This window comes from Phascolarctos cinereus, unplaced genomic scaffold (genome assembly GCF_003287225.1).
Source record: "Phascolarctos cinereus isolate Bilbo 61053 unplaced genomic scaffold, phaCin_HiC Scaffold_7;HRSCAF=346, whole genome shotgun sequence".
NCBI classification, from domain to species: Eukaryota; Metazoa; Chordata; class Mammalia; order Diprotodontia; family Phascolarctidae; genus Phascolarctos; species Phascolarctos cinereus.
Window position 1 is genome coordinate 53,600,705 of NW_027556180.1, and position 14,183 is coordinate 53,614,887.

General features: G+C 42.1%; 1 protein-coding gene across 1 annotated transcript; it reads left to right on the forward strand.

Moving 5' to 3' along the window:
* The first annotated feature begins 1,885 nt into the window (after window positions 1-1,885).
* On the forward strand, window positions 1,886-10,362 carry PAQR9 (progestin and adipoQ receptor family member 9). The gene has a single exon (XM_020970974.2). The coding sequence runs from the start codon at window positions 1,969-1,971 to the stop codon at window positions 3,169-3,171; it is 1,203 nt and encodes a 400-aa protein (XP_020826633.1). The 5' UTR covers window positions 1,886-1,968; the 3' UTR covers window positions 3,172-10,362.
* The last annotated feature ends 3,821 nt before the right edge of the window (window positions 10,363-14,183 follow it).

Below are 14,183 nucleotides of genomic sequence, written 5' to 3' on the forward strand. Positions count from 1 at the left end.
CTCCTTGAAGTACCACACCTCCAAGTCCCAAGGAAATAGAAGCCAAGAGGAGAGCTTTCCAAATTTTAAGGTATATAAACAATACATTCAAGACCCTACTCAAAATTCCTCTCCTGATTGGCCTTTTGGTGTGAGATCAAAGCAGAGAGAATGGGAAGGAAGGGGACACGCTGTTTATGAATGCAATCTGTGTCACATTTACATAAGGAGATCAGAGTGTGCAGGGAATTAAAGTAAGAAGTTTTGGGTCCCAGCTATATGTCACTTTAAAGCCTCTATGACCTTTAGCAAGTGACCACTTCCCTGGGTTTAAGTTTCTTCACCTGTAAAATATGAGGGTTACTTGAAATGTCCTCTGAGGTTAAGCATCAAGCTCAACTTCACTTTTGTCATTTAAATGTCAATGGACCAAACAATCCTTTCCATTTCGAATATTATGAGTCTATACTAAGACCAAACCGAGCTAAACTTTATTTTTGTTTTGTAATTTAAATGAAGTCCTTTCTATTTCTAATATTCTAATATTCCCTGACTCTACATGTATTAAGAACAAGATTGAACAAAGCTTAATTTTACTTTTGTTTTGTCATTTCAATGACACTGGACCAAATAAAGTCCTTCCCAATTCTAATATTCCCTGGGTCTATACTAAGAACAAGACCGAAACAATGGGTGATACGTACTAGAAAGGGATAACAGGGAGACAAATTTTGGGTAGGGTCTTTAAAGTATTGAACAGGAATTAGTAAATGGCAAAAAGCCTTTCTCTTGTTTCTTTTGCTGATCCTGAGGCTCCAGCCCCACATTTACACAGGTTGAATACCACAGATCTACCTTGATCAATGAGAAAGAGAAGGGGAGAAGGAAGAAAGAAGGAAGGGAGATGGGGCAAGGGTACAAATGTTTAAATCCCCAGTTTTCTTTGTTTTCTTTTCTAAATTGTAAAATGAGCCTGATTAGTGGCACTTTTAAAGCATGTCTCCTCTACAGCTTCTCCCCAGTTCCGTGGAGATAGCCCTTCTCTGTTATCTCTTGAATTCATTCATTTTTCTTATGATTGCTGCAGGTACCCGAATGAAATTTCTGGTGGGGCTTTCTCCTTGAGCAGACGGACATGAGAGCCCTTATCAGCCCTCCCCCACCAATGACCGATGACCCAAACTGTCCCCTGGGAACTCCAGCGTGGCTGTTGGCTTTAGAATCCCCAGCGTGACCCTTGCCACCTCCTCCCAAGAGGGGGCAGAAAGGCCACTCGGCCGCACCCTTTGCTCTCTCCCCATGAATCATTAACGAGCTCCGTCGGGCGAGCGCTTCGGGGGGCACTGGGGGGAATCTGAGAAAAGGGAAAACTCTATCTCCAGGGGCGGTGAAACTTTAGCCGGGGAGGCTCTCTCCTGCACCTTACCCCCCCATCCCCGCGCCCCCGCTCCCCTCCCCCGCCCTTCCTTCCTAGCTCTCCGCGGCCGCCACCGCCGCAGCCGAGCTTGCAGTTACCGCGATGCTCAGTCGCAGCGCTGAGGCGGCGGCGGCGGCAGCAGCAGCATTAGCAGCGGCAGCATCAGCAGTATTAGCCTTAGCAGCAGCAGCAGCACCAGCAGCAGCATTAGCTGCAGCATTAGCTTACGCGGTGCGCGCCGGCGCCGGGAACCGGGCCACCAGGAAGGATGCTGAAGGCGGAGAAGAGATAAATCCCCCGCAAGCGCGGCCCTTCTCCGCCCCCCCACTCCCGCCCCCGCCGCCTCTCCCCACCCCCTCAAAGAGCCCGCCCGCCACCGCCAGCCCCCGCAGACGACAATAGCAGCTCGGGCTGAGCTGCGCTGCGGCAGCACGGACTGCTCGCTGCCCTTGGCTGGCGCGGCTACCGGGAGCCTCAGGTATTGTTCACCTGCAACAGCAGAGACGGCTGGGGTCGGGAGGCACCCGGGCGGGGAGGCGGAGAGGAGGCGCCGCGCCCGAGGGGCGGGCAGCATGCCGCTGCGGCTCCAGCCCCGGGGTGCGGGGACAAAGAGCGCCGCGGCGTCCGCCGCCCCTCCGGCCGCCTCCTCGTCGTCCTCCACAGCGCTGACCGCGGAGGCGACAGCGGCAGCACCTTCGCCCCACGCCTGCTCCACCCCACCGTCTCCGCCTCCCGCCCCCCGCGACCCCGCGGCGGGGCCGAAGCCGCTGCTGCGCTGGGACGAGGTGCCCGACGACTTCGTGGAGTGCTTCATCCTGTCGGGCTACCGTCGGCTGCCGTGCACGGCGCAGGAATGCGTCGCGTCGGTGCTCAAGCCCACCAACGAGACTCTCAACTTCTGGACGCACTTTATCCCGCTGCTGCTGTTCCTGAACAAGTTCTGCCGCCTCTTCTTCCTGAGCGGCCGCGATGACCTGCCCTTCCACCACCCGTGGCTGCTGCCGCTCTGGTGCTACGCGTCGGGGGTGCTGCTGACCTTCGCCATGAGCTGCACGGCCCATGTGTTCAGCTGCCTGTCCCTACGCCTGCGTGCCGCCTTCTTCTACCTGGACTACGCCTCCATCAGCTACTACGGCTTCGGCAGCACCGTGGCCTACTACTACTACCTGCTGCCGGGGCTCAGCCTGCTCGACGCTAGCGTCATGACCCCCTACCTGCAGCAGCAGCTGGGCTGGCACGTGGACTGCACGCGGCTCATCGCGGCCTACCGCGCGCTCGTGCTGCCCGTGGCCTTCGTGCTGGCCGTGGCATGCACCGTGGCGTGCTGCAAGAGCCGTAGCGACTGGTGCACATACCCGTTCGCGCTGCGCACTTTCGTGTTTGTCATGCCGCTGAGCATGGCCTGCCCCATCATGCTGGAGAGCTGGCTCTTCGATCTGCGCGGGGAGAACCCCACGCTCTTCGTGCACTTCTACCGCCGCTACTTCTGGCTCGTGGTAGCCGCCTTCTTCAATGTGAGCAAGATTCCTGAGCGCATCCAGCCGGGCCTCTTCGACATCATTGGCCACAGCCACCAGCTCTTCCACATCTTTACCTTTTTGAGCATTTACGACCAGATGCACTACGTAGAGGAGGGGCTGCGGCAATTCCTCGAGGCGCCGCCCTCCTCGCCCACCTTCTTGGGCACGGTGGGCTACATGATCCTCTTGGTGGTCTGCCTGGGCTTGGTCATCAGGAAGTTCCTCAACGTGTCCGACCTTTGCAAGGAGGACTGAGGCAGAGAGAGAGAAGAGAAAAAGGAAAAAAGACGACTGCTACACCTGCCAGGTGGTCGGGCCACCCCTCCTGGCCCTGGGTTGGGAGTTTTGGTTTGGGGCTTCTTGGTCTGTCAGGTTTGGCTTCGTTTCCTCTCCTCCCTTTCCTGGAGAGGATGCTGAAAAACCATAGAGGGTAGGAGAGGAGAATTTTCCCATCATTGGACCCCAAGCCCCTCACCCAAGCGTTTGCATGGCCATTAACTGACCCCGAGAGGGGGAGAGCAGGAGGGCAAGAGGAAGCAATCTAGTGACCTAGGCCACTGGGCAAAATAAATGTTCGTGTAATGGTTAAGGAAAAACAAAACAAAACAAAAACGCACACACACACAAATGACAGCTTTGTGATTTCTGGGGTCATTGGGATTTTATCTTTTCTTTAAACGCACAACTTGCTTTTAGGAAAGGGCCAGGGAGCGCTAGTCCCCTGGATTGGGATCACTTAGGAAGTAAAGGAAAGTCGATGATCATTTTAAAACCCACTATAGTTTGAACCCTCTTGGGCTCTATAAAAAGAGTACTTTTTGTTGAAAAGGAGCCCAGTAACTTAATTAACCCTGATGTTTTAATCTGCTAGAAAATGCATGGAAATGTGAGCACAAGTTTAATTATTTCAATGTGTTGATGAATTGTTATTTAAATAATATATAATGCACATATAATATATATATGCAATGATTATTTCATATGTTTTTTTTAATCAACTGTGTGGAAATATTTTCAGAATAAGCACCTGAAATTTTCTTTTTGGGGAAGTTGGGAGGGGTAATTGTTATTTTGAAATCTCAGCCCTTGTGCATTATATACACTGGAATTGGGTTGGAAGGCAAATTGATTGACAGCTGTTGCCTTTTTATACAGTGTTTTTCTCGAGGACCACATGTATGTGTGATGGTATAGCTGTGACTTATTCTCTCATAGAGAATGTGATCCAAGGATGGGAGAAAAGCTAGAGTGGTTTGTATAACTCGGAATGCTGGACATCCTCTCACTCATTTAGTTTTTGCTTGGTCCCTATTTGATAGGGCTCCACAAATCCCACCCTGACTATTTTCATCTTTATCCTCCTTAATTCAGTTGCCACTGGATAAATGTGCCTTTTGAAGCAGTGCCCAAATGTCTGGTCCTCAAATCGGATGGATCTGTTTGCCTAGCTGTAGGAGAAAGCCTTGTTTGGGTGGTTACTGAAAGTCAGGGTTTAATATTTCATCCATGAATGAAGAAAGGTGGGTCTGGTTGTGATTTTTGTGGTATGAATTGCTTGCTTAGCCTCATCTTCTGAAATACTCTGCATGTAAAGTTGTGCATGGAAATTCAACTAAGATTGCTGGTGCCACTATTATTCCTGACAAGCAGCCTTGGGGGAGAACCAATGAGAGTGTTTCAAATTGATGCAACCCTTTGTTTTAAAAATTCAGTAAGGGAAGACATAATTCAATTCCAGCTATCAGGAGACAGACTCCATCAGCTATAATTGAGAAATTTGAGTTAAAATAGGATTTAGCTTTGTGATGGGAGGTCAGCTGCCCTCTTGCTGCCATCAGAGGTTCAGATCTTTAGAGGATAGGTCAGTCTTAGGAAATTACTAATGGTGCCCTCTTCAGTCATTTGGAAAGTTCCTGTACTTGACTTATACTAACAATTCAGGTTGGATCATCTTTTTGGGGACATTTTTGCCTAATCATTTTTGCACTTGAGCACAATCTAGTGGGGCTATTCAGATACTTCTCAAAGGTCAACTAGGTGACTTGAAATGGGGGGGGGGGAGAAAGACTGTTTGAATTGTAGCATCATTATGGCGTTTATAGACATGCACCAAACAGTAAAAGTAGAGAGAGGAGTGACTTCTTTGGAACTAGAGAGATGGTGCTTTTAAAAGGGGCTGAAAGTACTACTCTTTTTGTAAACAGAGAGGTGTATCACAATTCCCTGGAGGAAATAGCATCCCAGTTGATTTTTGTGTATTTGTTTGCATATGAAAGCTAAATTTATATTTATATGTTTATATTTAATGTAGGATCTTTTACTGGAATTCATTGCAAGAGTATTGATTGAGTACCAGTTCATACTTTGGAAAACTCAAGCAGCATGACCATTAAGCTGCTTTAAAATAATTTGTACCTCCAAGCTCTGTAGGACAGTACTTTTGTATCCAAGGAGCCTATGGAAATAGCCACTCCTATATGCAGACTTATTTGTTTATGAATGGTGTCTGTTCTGGTACCCCAATGAATGTTTCTTTGGGGTGCTGAAATTATCCTATGACCCTGATTTTTGAGGGGAGCTGTGGCACTGATTCTGAGCTGTTAGCATATAGACATCTAAAGGTGGATCTGCTTTTTGTGGGGAGTGGGGCCTTTTTCACCTTCCTGGTGGTCATCTCCTTAATTCTCAGAGGAGAACATTTAAACCCAAAGACACAACTCCTTACAACTCTCTTTCTCCTCTCTCTTTGTCCTTATGATAGAGGGGCCACTTAAGGATAAAATTATACCCCTATCATTTTCAAGTGATTAATGTTGCGTGAGCCCTGTAAGATGACACACTTTTCCCTGTGAAAGGTTCAGCTCAAAGTATGTCACTGAGAAAATACTAATCTCCTACTTTTTCTTCCTTTCCTCTTTCCTCATTTTCCTTCTTGGTTCAAACTCAGACTTTCTGTAATATGTATAGGGGGAAAGGGATAGTAGACATTGGAAATAGAATGAATGTTCACTAAACTGACTTCACATTACATAAACATGTTAGGTACATTTGAGTTATAAGACCAGGAATGATCCATCAGATAATTTTTATATTATTTACTGAGTTTTTTATGGTTTGTGCTGACATAAATGATGGTATGGTAGAATCCATCAATATTTTCTTACTACCTACATTCACGTGGGACTACTAGACAGAACAGAACTAACACACCACAATCAGAAGAGGTGACTTTTCTGACACAATTTCTTAATTGCCCCTTTGCCCTGTCCATTGTTTAAAATGAGTTTATTTTTGGAGACTGGTTACGTCTCCATGGCATCCAACCTTAGTTGTGAAGTGAAGAAAAAGAGACTAAATAAGAAAATAGTTTTTTTAAAAAATATAGTCTGCATAAATTATTGTAGCAATAGAATGAAGCACATTATATAATCCATTTTATTTTTTACTTGTTAGTCCTGAACAGGATTCCATTTCAAGGAGCAATGTCACAAAGTCATGACTGGCATGTAAAAATAAATGTGATATTTTCCATTGGCCACATAACATTTTCTATATATATCCCAGCAGGAGTATATGGTGCTGGCCTCTCCAAAGCTGTGCGTAGAATGTTATTTCCATTCATAAATAGTGCCTGTAAACTGATGATTCATAATGTATTCTCAATTAAAAAAACTTTAGGCCCCGCCAAATCAATATGCTATTTCATGAGAATCATTTCTAGGAATATAAAATGTTTAAGAATGATGCTAATGGAGATGATTTTTTTAAACTTTTTTATTTTTATGACTTTTTGCCAGAGGATTAGATGTTGATTGAAGGGGTAACATCAAGCAATAATTAATAGCACTTTTCATCTCTAGGCTTCTTATTAACTAGATGGATTAATTTGCACAAAATTACCAGTAAAAGATAATCCATAGGTATTATCTCAATGTTAGGGTCATACAGCTTGTCCAAGCCCACAGGACTACTTTTCCAAACTAATATTTTGAATTTGACGTCTTGTGAGTTCCCATTGTGGATTTTATGCACGTGTCAAAATACTTAGCTATGATCATTTATCCATTCATTCAGATACCAAGTAGTGTTTGTTTTTTTTTTTAAACACTGATTTAAAAGTCAGGGACAGCAGTCGATACATACATATAACCATGTTGAATAGTTGACAAAAATCCTCCATAAATATCTCTCTGCTATATGTTATTTTATTGTAGATTGCTTCCCCCCCCCCTTTAGGGTATGCTACTGGCTATGTTTTTTATTCATTCAACAAGCACTTATTGAGCACCTACTATGTGCAAGGTCTTGTTTTCACATGAATTTTTGGGAATCCAGCCATTCTTACTCTTTCTCCACCAATCCCCCCTTCTCACACATTTCTCAGCAAGTTGGTTTTTGGTGCTAATGGCTCTGAAGGAAGCTTTTACTTACAGTACAGTTAAAACTACACCCTTAACCCATGCCCACTGTGGTCAGTTAAGCCAGAATGTTTCATGCTGCTCTCTGGTGTCAGGAATGGGGCATCTACTACAGCCTTGTGAAAAATTCTGCTTTCCCTGAACGCTACAATTCACTTCGGCCCGAAAGCTTCATGTTGCCAGGCCAGCGTACATTTTCACAATTAGAGATCCTGCATGGTTTCATCCAAACACAGAGATAAGGCGAAGGGTACAGACAAATTTTTGAAACTCTAGTTTGAAAAATCCAGTAACTATTCATTTTGGAGATGTTGACGGCATACCGAGCATTATATAGTTTATACTGATTGCCTAAATTGTGTTAATGTTATTTTGGATATGAGCTACACCAGTGTACATGGTTTGTGTCCCTTTCTTTTAAGGTTCTTGCCATAGACTGCCATTGAAAGAATTCTTGGAAAAAATCGATCTTTGTGGGGGATTTGGAAAATAAAAAAAAAGAGAAGGATAGATTCTTACTGAAATTAGAAAGCTGCTTAATGAAAAGAACCAGCATTTGGGCTTCAGACACCGGCCAGAAGCAGCCGATATTATGGAAGGAAGAGCCATGAGCATTTTTGCCTGGATTGTTAAGTTTGTACCCAGAAAGTCATGTTGCTACCCAGATGAACACGCAAGGGTCCTCACTGAAACACTGTCCCACCACAGTCCACTTCCCCACTGCTCCCCAGTGTGTCTTCTACTTGTTGTGACCAGATTTTGTTTTTTGAATCTGTGAGCAAAGTGGGAAATTCAGGGTGCTTCTTTTACCAGTGGACAGCCAAGAGAGCTCACTGAGCTACCAATAGTGGCGCTATCTGAACTTTGGAGACCAGGATTCTGGGTGCTCCGATTTCCATGTTTGCAACAGATGCCAATAGACGAGCGCGTGCAGACCATAATCACTCATTTCTGTTTGCTCTCTAGTTTAAATGGAAGGGACAGTGGTTTATTCCGGTTTGTAGAAATGCTTCATCTGATGTGTTATAATATATCCTCTTCTTTGCAATGCATGAGCCCCCCACTGCTGTATGTTATGTATCATTTCTCTAAGCCATTCCAGGCATGGCATTTCTCAAGGATACTTAGATTTCTTGAATGTGTGAAAACACCAAGCCAATTTCTTCATGCCTTATAGCACCACCCAGCACATGCAATAACCACCCACGTAGGTGCATGTTGTGTCTTACGGATTACTTTAACTATGTTATTCAGAATGTCCTGCTATTAGTGGTGTATTATCTCATCGAGAGATGGATGACCACTACTGTTAATAAACGTTTCTATAGGACATATAATATCCATTTCTCTTTGCAGAACCCACCTCTACATAGAAAGAATAACGTTTTTAATCAGCTAAATGCAAAAAAAAAACCACAATGAAAATAGGGAAATTTTTTTTAAAGGAAGTGTTTTCATTTTATAAAAAATTCAAGTTTGTAATAGTAATTAGTTTGTGAATAATTCACTTTTACACAGAGGTGAGGCTTAGCTTCTTAAAATGCTCATCTTTGTCCTGGGCATTTAATCATTTTTAACTCATTTGAATGATAATGACCTATAGGTCAGTGCTTTTTTCTTAAATACTATGTAAATAGTATGTTAGGGAAGGGTAAACTTAAAAAGAAAAAAAAACCGGGCCAGATTTTGCTCTTTATATGTAGCAAGACCCAAAAGTCTTTTTTTTTTTAAATTCTGATGGGAAACATCATTAAATTTATACAACAATCACCACCCCTAGCCAGCCCTCCTTTCTGCCAGTCTTTCATTCTTTCTGGAGGTCATTAATAAAATTATTCCAGACAGGCAACTGAGTTTAAAATAAAACTGTATCAGTAGAGAGGCACACTCCATTTTCATGGTGCCTATAGCCACAATTAATGATGTAGCCAGGCAAAACTGACTGGACAGGGTGGTTCCGCTGGCATTGCTGACTTCTACATTTCTGTAGCCTCCTGTTATGAGGGTGGGAAGTAGGGAGAAAGGGGAGTTAGGAAACATCCGATATGTGTTTTGACTTCACCTATATCTGAGATGGAAGTGACACTGAAGCTGGCATTGCTTGCATTAACCATGTAAGAGCTCCTACCCCAGAAAACTGCCCTCCATGGTGGCATTCATTCACATCTGATGGGGAAGCACCAGAAATGCATAGCTCTATTCAACTCTGAAGGTAAATCATGATGGACAACTTGAGGGCTTGGATGATAAGTATTTGGGCCTTTAAAAACCATCTGCCTTACAAGGTTCATTCATCTCTAAACTAAGACCTTAACTGAGATTGCCATTCTAGACTTTATAAGTAAGAATGTACAACCAGCATGTACCCCTTTTTATAGTAAGGGGATTAATTGAAGGGCCACTGTTCATCTTTTCTCAGGTGACATACAGGATGGGAGGGGGGGGCTTTGATAATGACCAAATAGTACGGACCTCCATATTTCAGTATTTTTTTTTAGCACATTTTGATAGTGATTACAGAGGAAGATGGGGGGGGGGGATGAGTAAAGGTTGAGGCAGGAATGAAGAGAGATTGATTTTTTTCCCCATTGCTTGCTAGATGACCATAATTTTTCCAGGGAAAACCCCTGACTCTAGCCATCAATAAATCTAGTAAATTTCGCCCTAAAGGGCCATGTTTAACTAACTGGGAAAGACCTCTCAGGATGTTTGAAGTTGTGTTACAAGTGGTCTGTGATGCTATTCCAAATCAGTAGTGTGTAAAGGCAGAAAGATCATTAATCACAACTGTTTTTTAATCCAATGAATTACATGCACCCATCTATAGAGATAGATGCCACTTTGGTCAGTTTTGTGCATGCAAAAGCAAGACAAAATTGTGAGTCATTTCTGTTTTTTGGTTTGCTTTCATTTTGTGTTCTGAGAAATTTGTTCTTTGTGGTCTTGAATGCTGAAATCTGTTTAAAAAAAACTATGCATTTTTAGCTGAAAGACAAATATATGAATAAAGTTGTTTCTAAGCATAATATTTAAAGAGTTCATTTGTATGCTGCAATATTCATTCAGGCAAAAAAATTGTTCTGTTAGCCTGAGATTATTCAGGAATTAATGAGAATCTAGCATGAGTAACCACATTCAGAAAGATTTTGCAGAAAATCACTGTTCCAGTTACAGCAATGAGGAAGAAATATGTATAATTGGGTAATCTTAATGACTGTCTCTCATGGAACATGGAATTATAAATAAAGACCTGGATGAGGAAACTGAAGCCCAGAAAGGTTAAACAAGGTCACTAGGACTTGAACTCAGGGCCTTTGACTTAATATCCACAGTTCTTTCCACTGTTGGAGAACATCTCCATTAAAAGCTTATCTAATGGGAAAATCACTCTGTGCTAACCTTTAAACTCAGTTAATAAAACATTGCCATGTACTAGGTTTTCACTTATTTTGAAGGGCATGTAAGGTACATAGGGTTACGTGGGGGCCATGGGCATGGGTTATATAGCCCTGAGTTGCCTGTGTATGCAAAAGGTGTCCCCTTTCCCCCGCCTCCCATTGACTTTAGAGCTTAAATACTATTAAATCACTTGACATGCGTCTCATTTCTAAATGTAATTCCAAAGCCTCTAGGTTTCCGTAGGTATGGCTTATAAATAATATTCTTTTGTTATGGTGAGAAATAGCAAAGAAAGTGCAAAGAAGCTAAAATTTTAGCCCGTGTTGCTTCCCCCAGCCCCCCAATTCAAGGGGATTTTTGTCCTGTCGAAGACACAAGGCAGTCCTGCATGTCGGGTGGTCCTGGGGATAGTGAGATGAGGCCACAGTGTAATCAATTACCAGGCATAGCTGTATAATAATAAAGGCTGCTGCTTTTTCCATGTCAAACACTACATTTCCATGTTAAGGACCCAGAGCGAGTGGATTAGAAATTCAATAAGAACCATTGATGAGAAAAGCAATTGGCACTCAGGACGAGGAGTGAGTCAATCTACAATAAATTTCCCCAAGTTACATGAATAGCTAGAGATAGATATGAAATCTATAGGCTACACATACACACATATACATGCACACACACACAGTTAATTTTAGATGATCAGAGTAGCATTATGATTCCATCTAACCATCTGAATGCGTTAGGAGGCCTCAGGAAAAAAATAATTCTAACCAAAGCATTTCATATATAAAACCACACATACTTTAGAAATTTAATTCTATTAAGTGTTTGGGCAGGTCCCCTGAGCAATTACCTTCATGATTATCATTGTTTTCTGAGAACTAAGCCCATGGAATTTCTACCCTGTATGTTTATAGTATTTTCAGTCACCAAATGTTAATCCCTATGGCAAAATTGGAGAGATATGAAAATTTTATAATCCACAAATATAGGTTACATCAACATGTATTTTCGGAATCTGCAGATTCATATCCCTTTAGCATGATATAAATGGTATTGACTGTAGGAGCCTTTGTTCTACCCAATCATTTCAGAAAATAATTTTAAAAATTCTTCCCAGTGCTACCTCTCCTTTTTTATAATAACAATAACAGCAGCAGTAATAGTAATAGCTAGCAACATAGCACTATGTGCCAGGAATTATGCACAGAATCTCATTCAATCCTTATAATTGCCCTGGGAGGTAGGTGCTATTATCCCCATTTTACAGATGAGGAAATAGATAAACAGAGGCTGAGTTTTTTACCACCACCACTACTTTTTTTTTCTATTTCAAAACAGTGACCCAACTGTCTTTGCAGAAGCCTGTCTAACAAGAACATGCTTTGTCATGGAAAATAATGGGTTAAATTTAAGAAGTTGTTATCGGCTTGTTTTTGGCAGGTAGCATAGTGGATGGAGCAATGGGCTTAGAGTCAGGAAGATCGGAGTTCAAATCCAGTCTCAGATGCTAGCTGCATGACCTTGGGAAGTCCCTTAACTTCTGCCCCAGTTTCCTCATCTGTAAAATGGGGATAATGATAACACCTACCTCCCAAGGTTGTTGTGAGGATCAAATTAGGTAATATTTGCAAAGTGCCTGACACATAGTAATTGCTATATTAATATGATCACAAATAATAACATCAACATACATTAATATTAATAACATTTGCTATAGCATTAATGTAACACTAATAATTATAACAAATATTAATATAATTAATATCGACAACACTTATAACATTAACATAGCCCTTACTGTGTACCAGGTGCTTTACAAATATCTACTTTTTGTTATTATTATTATTATTATTATTATTGGAAAGGGGAGCTAGTCAGCATTCTTCCTCCTCCCCAACATCTTCTCACTGCTCTCTCTCCTTACATGATTCTCCTTCCTGCCTACTTTGAGTTAAGGTTATAGGTTCCCCAGTTCCTTTCTATTTGGCAACAAAAATGATGAAGCCCTGAACTTAATTGTTAGGAGAAGGTGAAAAAAAACCCAACTAATGCAAACATTAAAGTCTAAACATTTGCCAGTTATCGCCATTCTCTCATAAAAACACAAAAACAGCTTCCTAAATCATGGGAACTCTTGAAGAAGTCAAAGAATTTCAGAAGGAAGGGGATTTTAGGAATCTTAGATTACTGAATTTGGCATTGTTCTTTGGGAAATGGGGCTGAAAAATCTTAAGATTAATAAAAGCTACCAAGAGTGGTACCAGGTCCCAGATATTCACATGATGTCCTTCCCTTCCCCCAATACTGTTTGGAATGAAACCATGGAGAAAAGAGGGAGCTCCCAGAGAGGAGGGACCCTAAGAGTAGATCTGCTACTAGAAATATGTGAATTAAAATCTTACATGACCCCAACAGCCTCTTTTCAATCCTCGGTTCCATTCTTCAGACTATTGTCCCATCCCTATTGGTGTACGAATCTGTTCTGACAGCAACCTGCCACTGCCAGAAAGAACCAAAAATAAATGATTTGGGTCATGCACTTATGTTATTCTGTAATGAACCTGGTTAGAAAACAAAAGGAAACCTGTTCATTGGATTTAAAGGAAAAGCTACAGGGTTAGACAACCCTAACACAACTATGGACAGCTCACAAGGAGACCATCTTGCTCTTATGAAAAAAGGGATTTTTTTTTCTCCCAGTCTTTTCCTGTTTACCACTTCTGCTTTCAAAGTAAAAGAGATAAATTAAACAGCAGGTTCCAGATGTAGTAGGCCAAAGCTTTTTAAGCTGGAGTCCATGAACTTGTAAAAAAAGAATACGTATATACATACACACACATACATAAGATTTTTATTTCAACATATTTGATTTCCTTTTGCAATCCTATATATTTGATGTTTTTAATATTTTATTTTATACATTTAAGAACCTTGTTCTGAGAAGGGGTCTATAGGCCTCACTAGATTTCCACACAAAGGTTAAGGACCCTGATACTAGGCTGACAGGAGCTATTATGTTGAATACTGGTTTTGCCTGTTTCCTTGATAACTAAAATTACCACCATGTCTTGCATAGAGCAGAGTGTCTCAGTTGACCTTACTCTATAAATTTTTAAAATTAATTTAATTAACAGATGTACCTCCATAATGTGGGGCACGGAAGGGCAGGACTGCTACCTTCACCACTACATTTTTATGCTGCTGAAATTTAGTTAAAATGAATATCACTAGAAGTCACAAAAAGCCCATGTGTATTCTGAGGACTATGCCCTGTTGTGGGGAGGATCGATAGAGTTACATATATAGGAAAGTGGGGGGGGGGAAACAAATATAAAAATCAGAGTTCAATCATTTGCCAATCCTTTCCATTCTCTCATGAAAACACACAAACAACCTTCTAAATCAAAGAACTCTTGAAGAAGTCAAGGAATTTTGGAAGGAAGAGGA